Source organism: Bos indicus x Bos taurus, chromosome 13 (assembly GCF_003369695.1).
Source record: "Bos indicus x Bos taurus breed Angus x Brahman F1 hybrid chromosome 13, Bos_hybrid_MaternalHap_v2.0, whole genome shotgun sequence".
NCBI lineage: Eukaryota > Metazoa > Chordata > Mammalia > Artiodactyla > Bovidae > Bos > Bos indicus x Bos taurus.
The window spans coordinates 36831601-36845094 of NC_040088.1; the positions used below are offsets into that span (position 1 = coordinate 36831601).

A 13494-nucleotide genomic window follows, 5' to 3' on the forward strand; every position below is an offset into this window, starting at 1 on the left:
GGATGAGATGGCTGGATGGCATCACTGACTTGATGGACGTGAGTCTGATTGAACTCCAGGAGTTAGTGATGGACACCGAGGCCTGGCGTGCTGCGATTCACGGGGTCGCAAAGAGTCGGACACGACTGAGCGACTGGACTGAACTGAAGAGCAGAATGAAACAACAAAATCACCCAAACACCAAATCTCATGTGGACAGAATGTCCCTACAGGACACAGCACTGCAACAGAAGTGTGGGCCTGAGATACATTACAATGTACATAGTAAAAGAGTTTCCACCCTGGCAAGTTGATTTTTCCTTGGATTTAAATAGGTGTTTTTTAATGACCTAAGTTTAGTGGAATTGCACCTTTGCCTAAACAGCTCCTTAAAGATTACCTTATGGGCTTCCCATGTGGCTCAGGGGTAAAGAATCCACCTGCGATGCAGGAGATGCAGGAGACCTAGGTTCACTCCGTGGGTTGGGAAGATCCCCTGGAAGAGGACACGGCAACCGACTCCAATATTCTTGCTCGGAGAATTCCATGGACAGAGGAGTCTGGTGGGCTCCAGTCCACGGGGAGGAAAAGAGTCAGAAGAAGCTGAGCACACATCCATACACAGCTCCATCCTATTACTTGCTGTTACTCAAGTATTAATCGTTATTATACATAACTTTGGGTTGGGAGAAGGGCAAGGCTTACCCACTCCAGTATCCTGGTCTGCAGAGTTCCATGGACTGTATAGTCCACAGGGTCACGAAGAGTCAGACACAACTGAGAGACTTACACACACACACATACACACACAAGTTCATGGCAGGGGGGTGGGGGAGGCACTTTAGACTATCTCCGGTTTTTATTTTAAAAGAACCAGCTTAGGTTTCACTGAAGCACAAAGGCTCCCTGGTGGTCCAGTGGTTAAGAATCTGCCTCCAAAGCAGGGGACAAGGGTTCAATCCCTGGTTCAGGAAGATCCCACAGGCCCACATCCCAGCTAAGCCTGCACGCCCTAGAGCCCATGCTCCACAACCACAGGAGCCACCGCAGCGAGAAGCCCACGCATCACAACCAGAGAAAGCCTGCAGGCAGCAACAAAGACCTAGCGCAGCCAGAAAGGAAGAGAGAGGCAGCTTATAAAAACTGATGAGAAGAGCCACTCATACTCACAAACCCACACAGAACCACCGACATAACTGCCAGGTGACTGTAGAGGGTAAAAGCCCAGGCCCTGTGGTGAGTGCTGGGCGGAGGGGTGGGGGGTGCACCAAGCCCCGGGGTCATGGCCACAGCGAGCCTGACTCTGACTTGGCCTCTCAGAGCTGCCCGGGCTCACGCAGCCCCACCTGTGTGGCCCGTAGTGGCATACATGTCCTCTGTCATGGGAAACAAGGAGAAGCTAGCTAGCTGAGCCCTCTCCACACGCACTGAGGGCTGGGGAACATGCAGCTCCAGGAGGAAGATTCCAGAGTCAGGGCCAGTGGAGGTCAGCCTCGCCTCCACGAGGCACCGGGAAGGACTCTGAGCGGAGATCCACACATGGTCCCGGATTCAATGACTGTGACCTAACAGGTCGTCCTTGCCAGACACACCTGGGCTGGAGTCTGACCTAGGACACCCTTCCTTTTCTCTTGAAAAGTAAAAGGGTTGAAAAGGGGGTTTCCAGGGGTATTGACACAGAGAGTCCACCAGAAAGGAAGATTTATCATTAAAATAAAAAAAAAGAGGCCTCACAGCTCTGAAGCTGCTCCAGGCAGGGTAAGTGCCCAGGCAGCAACTATTAAGAGACGCCCTCCCCACCTCACACTCCGCACCCTGCTTTTCTCCCAGGGCCGCTCTCACAATCCGTGTAACTCAAACCACAGAGAGAAAGGCGGGGCTGGGAAACCCTGTCCCAGTGACAGCGCCTCGGGGGAACTGTGGGGATGAATGTTTACGGAGCACACACTGTGACTGTATCACTGATCCCCACAACCGTCCCGAAGGCAGGGTTCTTAACCCGATCTGACAGCAGGGGACACCCTCCCTACACATGAAGATCTGGAGGAAGACTCCTCAGAGGACACACATGAGAATTCTCAGGATCTGCACACAAATCTCCACAAATAAGACTCAGAAAAAGACCCAAAGAGGCTCGGGAAGCACCGAAGGTCACCCACGAGTGAGACATGGACTTGGTGCTTTCCGTGCCCCCTCCACTAAACCCAGCCCCCGAGACTGATGGCTCTGGGGTGAACCCGTCCTTCCCAACGAGTCTGGCCAACTCCAGATTTCACTCGTTCTGGCCACTGACACCATCGGGCTTTGCTACCGTTCTCACCCTCTGTGCAGGTAAGATCGTGTAAATACAGATCTTGTCATCTGTGTCACCATGACACTGACATGACCCAATGTGCTCTAGTTGCAACAAAGCCCGTAATCTTTACTTACATTATGCTAAGTCAATTCAGTCGTGTCCGACTCTGTGCGACCCCATAGACGGCAGCCCACCAGGCTTCCCCGTCCCTGGGATTCTCCAGGCAAGAACACTGGAGTGGGTTGCCATTTCCTTCTCCAATGCATGAAAGTGAAAAGTGAAAGTGAAGTCCCTCAGTCGTGTCTGACTCTTAGCGACCCCATGGACTGCAGCCTAACAGGCTCCTCCATCCATGGGATTTTCCAAGCAAGAGTACTGGAGTGGGGTGCCATTACTTATATTACTTTACTCATAAAGACCTAGAATCTTCTGATAAGGTTAATTAGCAACACAGTTTACATTTCTCTTCTCATTTCAGGTAAACTGTCCAGGAAGCATCAGCTGGAGCCACACACACCACCACCCCCTTCACTGTAGCCACACCACCCACATCTTCTCAGGGACATGACACTTGGGCCAGAAACGGGACAGGGCTCTAAGTGAGTGCTCATGATTTTCCCAAGAGTGAAGAGGTCCTGACAGGAGGCTCTGCCAACAGAAGAGAACATCCAAAACAAAGCCACGAAGGCAGGATTAAGACTGGGCAGCACGGAAACTGGGATGGGTGGGTCTCTCCCCACTAACAGGACGTTTCATAAATGCCTGACACATGGCAAGCTACACTGGTAAGACACGTGGTCAGGACACGAGAGACTGCTTGTGGTTTTAGGAGAAAGCGTCTCTGCCCAGCACCGAGCGGCCACAGGGAAGTCAGATGCATGAACTACCTCCCTCCTCGGCCAGAGGCTCAGACCTGAGTCTGGGGGTATGAACCAGCCCACAATGAACAGGACCCATATGAATTCTTTACTTCATAATTTTAAAATGTTTTAGTATTCCTCTGATAAAAAAACAGAAAAATACCTGACTTGACTAACCAGATAATTCAGTAAAAAAAAAATTCTAATTGTGCATAACTGCAGACAAGTATGCAAAGAATTGCTGTGTCTGGTGCCGACAGAACTGGTTTGGATCTGGCCGGCAGTTTTCAATCTTTTCATGGGGACACAGAAACTTTCCAACCTAATAAGCAAAAAAATATGATTTAAAAACCAGCAGCCCAGAAGGGAAAGATCTGTTTAACACTATCAATCACAGACTGCTTCTGTGCTCACTATCTTGGGTCTTTTTCCCCCTGACTTCTCATACCTATCACACAAAATGCTTGGTAAAGAAGGATCTCAATTTGTGATTCTCAGAGCACATTTCATTTTGCACAATATTCAGCAGCAGCAAAACTAAAGAGCCACCTCCCCAGTCCCCTCCCCCAAAAGAAGGCTGCTTGTTGTCATGTTGACTTTACAGCCCAACATATCAGCCCTTCCCCACTTTACCAGTCTTAAGTGCTTATGAACATTAACACCGCGTTGAATCCTGAAGAAAGGGCCATATATGTACAAACCCCACTCCTGTGATCTCACACATGAATTCTCACTTAAGAGTCTCCTCTTCGAGAGCACTATGTATTATACATCATCAACAAACTGATGCAACTGCTGCTTCTGAGACGTCACAAGCTTTTGACCCTCTCAGCAGAAAGAAAGGTGCAGAGGCAATGACAGCAGGTGACCTCTGTAGGCAGCACGAGAAGACTGAGAAGAAGGAAAATCACCACTGGCAACCGTGAAAGTAGAGGCATACAGACGAAGAGACTGGAGGACGGGAACCATCGACAGCGGCCGGAGCCCATCATGTCACGCACAGTGAAGTGCCCCCTGTTCCAGGAAAAACACTGATGCGCAAAACCTAGCTGATATCTGCAGGCAAGCATCTGATTTTAGGAAGATGCCTGAGCAATTATGAGAACCTTAATATGACTAGGATTTGAACTGGTGAGTCAGTCCATATACATGACATCAAAATGAAGATTATCCAATACATTCTCTCTGCAATTCAGAAGAATGCTACAACTCATCCCATAAATCACTGCTTTAAAAAAAAAAAAAAAATCAGCTCTAAAAAAAGAGACTTCTCATTTGAAAAAGGCTGGGAGGAGGAAGGCAAAAAGTGACTCATAACATCCAACAGCCCGTAGCCTCCAAACCATAACAAGAATATAAAGCCAGTGGGCCCAGAATGAAACAAAATAGTCACTGTTACAGCTGTGACCTCAGGGCATTCAGCTCTAAGTGTGACTACAGCACCATAAATACCTTCTGAGCGCTGGGATCAACCTTACACATTAGGGCCTTGAATATGTGCCCTTACCTTCCCAGCTAAATCTGACATCTATATTTACTCATCAAGAAAAGAACATTCAAATGTAACAATTTTCCTAACTCTGAACAACTCTTAAAACTCAAGTCCACACATTTCACATCCCACCCATATCAATGCTGCCATTTTGTAAATATCTGTAATTCAGGTAATAATCTTTTATTTTAGATTTATCAAGCCAAGGACTCCAGCTCCCGGGACCAGCACTGACATGCTGCCCCAGAGGTAACGGGCTTTATTAACTGCATGAGGACCGACTGCAGGTGCAGCAGCTCAGCTGTCACTCCCTGAATCTGCACCCCCTTCCTTCCTCCCCTCCCAGTGACAAGTTACCAGTGAGACTCTGGAAGAAAACATTTTTTTCACACACTTGTTTTCCAGAGCCCACTGTTGCCTTTCAATGAGGAGAACTTTTGGATTGCATGAGAGACAGTGGTCTCCTTCCCCCACCCGTGGAAGGTGGTCCCAGACTTCAGCTCGGGAGGCCAGCTCTGCTCACACGTACCGCCAAGAACAGCTGGGGGCTGCAGGGGACGGAGCTCAGGCCGCAGAGCTAGGTGCATCTGCCAGTGTGCTGGCAGCCCTGAAGATGCCTGCCCCCCAACCTACAAACCTTCCAACCGGCCATCTCGTTAAGATTTTACCCTCGTGACAGGATTATGCCAGCTGCATGTGAACTACTCATCTGTAACTTAAAAAAAGACTGATTCCTTGACCAGTACAATGAACTGATGGCACCCACCACCTCCCTTGGGCAGTTTTGCGCTTACTAGAAAACGTTAAGTTGGAGTCGATTATAGAACATAACTGCTAGTTGCAGGAATTCAGGACCTTACAGACTGAGTAACTCCCATAAGCAAGAGTTAGGAAGTCAGTAGGCACACTCACAATTAAAAACCACAAAGTATAAAGCTAACAGACGTCTCTTCTGCAAACATCACAGTTTTCACAGGCTGTATCACAAGGCAATTTCCCAGAGTCCTACCAAAATAAGAATGGAACCATTGCTGAAAGAGTGGGATGAGATCCTCTAGAGCTGCAAGTCCAGGGTATGCACAGCCCAGGACACAAACCATCAGTTAACAGACAAATGTATTGCTGAATTTCAATCAACAGCTAATTTTTTAGTAAGACATGAGTCTGCCTTTATTGAGAAATTTTCTCTTTCTGCTCTGCTTTGCTGATGTTTCCATTTAAAGTTTTCCTTTAAGCCAAATAATGTTTATTCACATATTACCTACTTAGTGGCTCTCTTAAAGCCAAAGAGAAAAATGCATGATTCCAAAAGGCAAGAATGAAGGGAAAGGGAAGGGAGGAGAGGGAAGAAAAAATGATTCAGGGAAAAGTGTGTGGGGGAAAAAAGCCTCACCACCCCACCTGGCCCCCAGCGACCAGCCAGCTCACCGACTTCCTCTCCATCTCACATTCAGTGCCAAGCATCCTCCTGGCCCCACAAGACTCCCCCAGAGGCAAGGATCAGAGGCCTCTCCCTACAGAGAGCTCCTGTTCTTTGCTGGCACTAGTTCTTTGGGGAGAGGAGCCCAGTGTCCCGAGGGGAAGCACCGGACAGCAACAGACAGTGGAAAGTAAAGAGGGGGCAACCAGCAGGGCAGAAGGGTGGAAATATGAGCTCTGCAGCCAAGAAGTCAATCTGCAACCCTGCACCCAACAGTGACCCATAAAACAGAACATTAGTGTCTGTAACAGCACAGCAGACAGGGCAAACCAAAGCTGGACCAGCATCTACTGATCTAGATTATACACAACCATTAGCGGCTGGCAGGCCACGTAGAACACTGAGAGAATAGCCTACTCTGGTTTTTCAGCCTACATTATGTGCTGAAAACGGAACTGCTTTCCATGCTCCTCTGTAAGAACTGAGTGCCAGAAAGTCCACACACGTTTCCACAGTATTTTCTAGCCTTTTAATAAAATGATGACTAACTTAAAGAATTCTCTTCATATGAATCCTGATTGAAGATAAATATGAAAGCAATACTCTCAATTCAGCATTAAAAGTTGTTTTAACTTTTCACTTTGCAAGTGGATATGGTGAGGGATTTTTTAAGTTCCAAAATGTGAGGAGACAAGAATTTCTGATCCTTTCATTCTTTGGTTTCTGGTAAACAATACTGAAAAGCAAATCGATTCACCTAGCTTAAGCCGGTAAACTATACTATATGGTCACAATACACAAAATTCCAAATGACCTTAAAGACAGACCCAATCAACCCAATGCAGACAACACAAGTCAAAGATGACACAGCTAAAGGGGGAGTAGGGGGGCGGCTCACGCTGGGCAGTCACAGCAACAACCCTCTCCTCTCGGGTCTTCCAGCCAGGCCTAGGGAGGTTTAGAGAGGGAGAAACAATAATGTGATTCGCGCATGCAAACACACGCCCCTTCCTCTGTCCTGACACTCAATAAGAAACTCATTAAACCCTTTTTAAAATCTGCAAGGACACAGGGTATTCACAGAGAACCAGCCTGAGCACATGCTTTGCCATCCTCTGGGCAACAGGGACACAGTCTAGGAGTGACTGAGGGTGACCAGTAACTGCCACCTAGTAAGTGAGTGTGTTCTGTCCACGTTCACACCAGCCACTCCCACTAGGGGCCACACACTGTCCGAGACAGGCAGAAGCAAGGTGAGAGCCCAGCCCAGGCTGACTGGGGAGGCAGAGAGATTCTGGTCAGTCCAGAGGCTGCACAGGGGCATACTGACACAACATCAAGATGAGGCAGATGGTGCAGAAGAGCTTGTTTGGAGACAAGGCAGGAAGGATAGGGTGTTGCAAACAGCACAGCTGTGGTGCAGAGCTGTGGCGGGTAGGGGGCAGGGGAGAAGAACCCATGTGAGCAGTGATGAAGCCAAAGAACTTGGGCAAATATTCTCTAGTGGGTCCTGCGCCCCTCCAAGCCACCTGTCCACACAGAACTCCTTACCCACCAGTGTGGACTAAGCTCTGCTCCCCAGCTGAGCTCGGCACTGAGGTCCAGCAGTGCCTGCACCCCTTCAGCCCCTCAGAGAGCGGCTGCTGAGCAGAGTCCAGGAAACATCTCCTGTGGGACAGCTGAGCATCACAGAGCCCCCAAGGATCCCGAACATGAAACAGAAGCCTTCCAGAGAGCACCATCTGAAGAGGCACCTCACCCAGGCCCCCACCTTTATCACCTCCTTCCCCCCGAAAGTGTTAAAAGGGAAAACATCAGGTCAACACCAGTTTCTCCCAGCTGATGAAAACTGGCACCAGTGAATCTACTTTTTGGCTGCCAGCCCCACAAAACCATTACACACACACACACACACACACACACACACACACACACACACACACGAGTTCACTACTAAACTGCTCCAAATATAAATTTGAGAGGACACGGCCTCTCTCCACCCCGAGTGTATTAGTGGCCTTCCCAGGGTGGGCCGGGTGAATTCTAAATCTATAGTCAACATTCAACATTTCGGAACTTTTAGTGGGTTTTATAAAAAGATATAGCAAACCCCGATCTAAAACTTATGACAGCTGAGCACATGATCCCGGCCTTAAGAGAAAATGAGAAACCGTATATAACACTCCATGAAATCACTGTAGCGAATCTGTCACAAATTGGAAGCATGAGCCGCTGGGAACGCGGCACAGACCCGGCCTGTCGGAGGGGGCTCTCCAGTCCCAGCCAACCTTCGCGTCCAGCGCACGGAAACAATAGCGGTGCTGGCCGGTCCAGGCCGGACGCCGCGGACCCCGCGATTAGACCCTCAAGTCCAACGACAAGTTTCGCATTAGAACCAGGCCAGCGGCGCCTCAGGCCGCGCGTCGCGGAACCGCCCCCGGCCCAGTCGCGGTGGGCAGCGCTCGGACGCGCACCAAGGACACAGCCCGGTCCACCAGGCCGCGCGCGAGGCCGCCCCGGCCCGCGGCCCGCCCTGCGCCCCCGGCCCGCGGCCCGTCCTGCGGCCCCAGCGGCGCCTCAGCCCGCGTCGCGCCCTGCGCCCCTGGCCCGCGGCCCGTCCTGCGCCCCAAGCCCCGGGCCCGTCCTGCGCCCCTGGCCCAGGCCTGCCCTGCGTACCAAGCCCCAGGCCCGTCCTGCGCCCCCGGCCCGAGGCTCGCCCTGCGCCCCAAGCCACAGGCCCGCCCTGCGGCCCCGGACCCCCAGAACCCCTCAGGGCCCCCGGCCCCGGCGCCGGGACCGCGGCGGACGACGCAGAGCCGCAGGGCGGGGGCCGCTCTCGCCCTGCGCCGGGACCCCCGCCCGCCCGGGCCCCGTGACAGCGCGGCCGGCCGAGCGCCGGGCCTGTTACCTTCCGACAGCTCCAGCTCCAGCTCGGCCAGCCGGGCGCGCACCTCCAGGGGCAGCGCCATGCCCTCCAGGCTGCGGTCCGCCATGCTCGCGCCGCCCCCGCCCGCGCCGGCCTCCCTTTGTTCCAGGCCGCGGTCTCGCCGCTCCTCGCGCCCCGCGGACCCGCACCGAGCGGCGGCAGGCCGGGCGGCGGCGCAGCGCGCTCCTCCCCGGCGCCTCCCCCGCGCGCCCCGGCTCGCCGGCCCCGCGCCCGCGCCCCCGGCCCGCCCGGAGCGCGCCCGCCCCGCTGCACCGGCCGCTCCGCGGAGCGCGCGCGAGGCGAGGGCGCGCACGGGGGGAGGGGGGCGGGGGCGCGCGCACACATGGGGCGGGGCGCGCGCACGGTGGGGACGGGGGCGGAGCGCGCTCCCGGGGCCCGGGCGCGCGCACCGGCGCAGCGGGCCTCCCCACCCAGCCCGGCCCCCGCCCTCCCCCGCCCTCCCCGGGCCCGAGGCAGAAAATGACCGGCTGGAGCCCCGGCCTCTGCGTTCCGGGTCTTTGCGGGCTGATTTTTTTTTTTTTAATAAATGCGCCTGTGGGTTGGGGACAGGGGCCATGGAAAGAGGACCGGGTTTGAGGTTCCTAACTCCCTCAGCTGTAGGCCCTGGGGCCACAGTCAGGGCTCGGCCTCGGCTCAGGCCCCACCGTGAGGCCGAGGAGGAGGGGTGTCCCCGATCCCCACGTGTGCTGGCAGACCGCGCGCACGCCCGCCCCTAGCGCGTCCTCTCCCGGGGCCCCGGTTCCCGGCAGGTCGCTCGTCTCTCGCGCTGCCACCGCAGCGCTGTCACCTCTCGGGCATCAGCAGTCTGGGCCTCCAGTCTTGGCGGTCTGGGGCGGCCAGCTCACCCCTCCGACTGTCCACCTGAATAACCTCGCCCAGACGCCTCCAAACCCAGAATCCGCACACCAGCCCCTCCTCCTGGCTACTGGTGGCTTCCACCGTTCTCCCAGGGAGCGAGGCTAGGAAGAGTCCGGGGTCTGTCCTCCTCGGTCGTCCGCGCAGCCTCTACTCCTTGGGCCCCTCGAAGCTCTCGCGGGTCACTGTCACCCGGCTCCCCTCCCACAGTTCAGCACCTCTGGCAGGCCCGGGTCATCCTCACGGCCTCCTCCTGGTGGTTCCCTCAACGCCAACCGCTTAACCCTGTGGCGCGGGAGTGACCTAAGTTGGCTCCGGAGAAACAGTGGCATTTCAGTGGCATTTATTCCCTTTCAAAAATAGGCAATTCAGTACTTCCTGTGCTGTCCACTGAATACACATCCACCCTCTGATCGGACACTCCAGTCTCTCCACTCCCTGGCCCCAACCCACAACCACCCCCCTGCCACGAACACACACACCCAAGTGCTGGTTCCTGAAGACCTGATAGCCTTCACCCAAGTGCCCCCTTCTCCACCCTCAGGTTCCCAGGCGTCCCTATTATCAACACTAGGAAAACCTCTCTTCCCTACACCCATCCTCCCACTACCTTATCTGCTTATCTCTGCCTTATCTTCTTGGCCTTTGTTTATCCTTCTCATTCAGTTCAGTCCATCAGTTGTGTCCCACTCTTTGCGACCCCATGAATCACAGCACTCCAGGCCTCCCTGTCCATCACCAACTCCCGGAGTTCACTCAAACTCATGTCCATCGAGTCGGTGATGCCATCCAGCCATCTCATCCTCTGTCGTCCCCTTCTCCTCCTGCCCCCAATCCTTCCCAGCATCAGGGTCTTTTCCAATGAGTCAACTCTTCACGTGAGGTGGCCAAAGTATTGCAGTTTCAGCCTCAGCATCAGTTCTTCCAATGAACACCCAGGACTGATCTCCTTTAGGATGGACTGGTTGGATCTCCTTGCAGTCCAAGGGACTCTCAAGAGTCTTCTCCAACACCACAGTTCAAAAGCATCAATTTTTCAGTGCTCAGCCTTCTTCACAGTCCAACTCTCACATCCATACATGACCACTGGAAAAACCATAGCCTTGAGTAGACGGACCTTTGTTGGCAAAGTAATGTCTCTGCTTTTGAATATGCTATCTAGGTTGGTCATAGCTTTCCTTCCAAGAAGTAAGCGTCTTTTAATTTCATGGCTGCAATCACCATCTGCAGTGATTTTGGAGCCCCAAAAAATAAAGTCTGACACTGTTTCCACTGTTTCCCCATCTATTTCCCATGAAGTGATGGGACCAGATGCCATGATCTTAGTTTTCCGAATGTTGAGCTTTAAGCCAACTTTTTCACTCTCCTCTTTCACTTTCATCAAGAGGCTTTTTAGTTCCTCTTCACTTTCTGTCATAAGGGTGGTGTCATCTGCATATCTGAGGTGATTGATATTTCTCCCGGCAATCTTGATTCCAGCTTGTGCTTCTTCCAGCCCAGCGTTTCTCATGATGTATTCTGCATAGAAGTTAAATAAGCAAGGTGACAATATACAGCCTTGATGTACTCCTTTTCCTATTTGGAACCAGTCTGTTGTTCCATGTCCAGTTCTAACTGTTGCTTCCTGACCTGCATATAGGTTTCTCAAGAGGCAGGTCAGGTGGTCTGGTATTCCCATCTCTTTCAGAATTTTCCACAGTTTATTGTGATCCACACAGTCAAAGGTTTTGGCATAGTCAATAAAGCAGAAATAGATGTTTTTCTGGAACTCTCTTCCTTTTCCATGATCCAGCGGATGTTGGCAATTTGATCTCTGGTTCCTCTGCCTTTTCTAAAAGCAGCTTGAACATCTGGAAGTTCGCAGTTCACATATTGCTGAAGCCTGGCTTGGAGAATTTTGAGCATTACTTTACTAGCGTGTGAGATGAGTGCAATTGTGCGGTAGTTTGAACATTCTTTGGCATTGCCTTTCTTTGGGATTGGAATGAAAACTGACCTTTTCCAGTCCTGTGGCCACTGCTGAGTTTCCCAAATTTGCTGGCATATTGAGTGCAGCACTTTCACAGCATCATCTTTCAGGATTTGAAATAGCTCCACTGGAATTCCATCAGCTCCACTAGCTTTGTTTGTAATGATGCTTTCTAAAGCCTACTTGACTTCACATTCCAGGATGTCTGGCTCTGGGTGAGTGATCACACCATTGTGGTTATCTTGGACATGAAAATCTTTTTTGTACAATTCTTCTGTGTAGTCTTGCCACCTCTTCTTAATATCTTCTGCTTCTGTTAGGTCCATACCATTTCTGTCCTTTATCGAGCCCATCTTTGCATGAAATGTTCCCTTGGTATCTCTAATTTTCTTGAAGAGATCTCTAGTCTTTCCCATTCTGTTGTTTTCCTCTATTTCTTTGCATTGATCGCTGTGGAAGGCTTTCTTCTCTCTCCTTGCTGTTCTTTGGAACTCTGCAGTCAGATGCTTATATCTTTCCTTTTCTCCTTTGCTTTTCCCTTCTCTTCTTTTCACAGCTATTTGTAAGGCCTCCTCAGACAGCCATTTTGCTTTTTTGCATTTCTTTTCCATGGGGATGGTCTTGATCCCTGTCTCCTGTACAATGTCATGAACCTCCGTCCATTGTTCATCAGGTACTCTGTCTATCAGATCTAGTCCCTTAAATCTATTTCTCACTTCTACTGTATAATCATAAGGGATTTGATTTAGGTCATACCTGAATGGTCTAGTGGTTTTCCCCATTTTCTTCAATTTAAGTCTGAATTTGGCAATAAGGAGATCTGAGCCACAGTCAGCTCCTGGTCCTATTTTTGCTGACTGTATAGAGCTTCTCCACCTTTTGCTGCAAAGAATATAATCAATCTGATTTTGGTGTTGACCATCTGGTGATGTCCATGTGTAAAGTCTTCTCTTGTGTTGTTGGAAAAGGGTGTTTGTTTAACCAGTGTGTTCTCTTGGCAAAACTCTATTAGCCTTTGCCCTGCTTCATTCCGTATTCCAAGGCCAAATTTGTCTGTTACTCCAGGTGTTTCTTGACTTCCTACTTTTGCATTCCTGTCCCCTATAATGAAAAGGACATCTTTTTTGGGTGTTAGTTCTAAAAGGTCTTGTAGGTCTTCATAGCATTGTTCAACTTGAGCTTCTTTAGCATTACTGGTTGGGGCATAGGCTTGGATTACTGTGATATTGAATGGTTTGCCTTGGAAACGAACAGAGATCATTCTGTCGTTTTTGAGATTGCATCCAAGTACTGCATTTCAAACTCTTTTGTTGACCATGATGGCTACCCCATTTCTTCTAAGGGATTCTTGCTCACAGTAGTAGATATAATGGTCATCTGAGTTAAATTCACCTATTCCAGTCCATTTTAGTTTGCTGATTCCTAGAATGTCGACGTTCACTCTTGCCATCTCCTGTTTGACCACTTCCAATTTCCCTTGATTCATGGAGCTGACATTCCAGGTTCCTATGCAATATTGCTCTTTACAGCATCGGACCTTGCTTCTATCACCAGTCGCATCCACAACTGGGTATTGTTTTTGCTTTGGCTCCATCCCTTCATTCTTTCTGGAGTTATTTCTCCACTGATCTCCAGTAGCATATTGGACACCTACCAACCCAGGGTGTTCCCCTTTC

At 51.1% G+C, this 13494-nt stretch overlaps 1 protein-coding gene across 5 annotated transcripts in view; it reads right to left on the minus strand.

Annotated features, from left to right (window-relative positions):
* DIP2C (disco interacting protein 2 homolog C) overlaps nucleotides 1–9186 on the minus strand; it is a 294331-nt gene extending 285145 nt beyond the window's left edge. For 3 of the 5 annotated variants that reach the window (XM_027559456.1, XM_027559453.1, XM_027559452.1), the window contains exon 1: nucleotides 8956–9148. In XM_027559456.1, coding sequence (XP_027415257.1) covers nucleotides 8956–9040 — 85 coding nt within the window. In that variant the 5' untranslated portion in view covers nucleotides 9041–9148. Of the gene's footprint in view, nucleotides 1–8955 lie in introns of all 5 variants that reach the window. The other 2 variants (XM_027559454.1, XM_027559455.1) reach the window with 2 other exon arrangements.
* Nucleotides 9187–13494: the final 4308 nt, after the last annotated feature.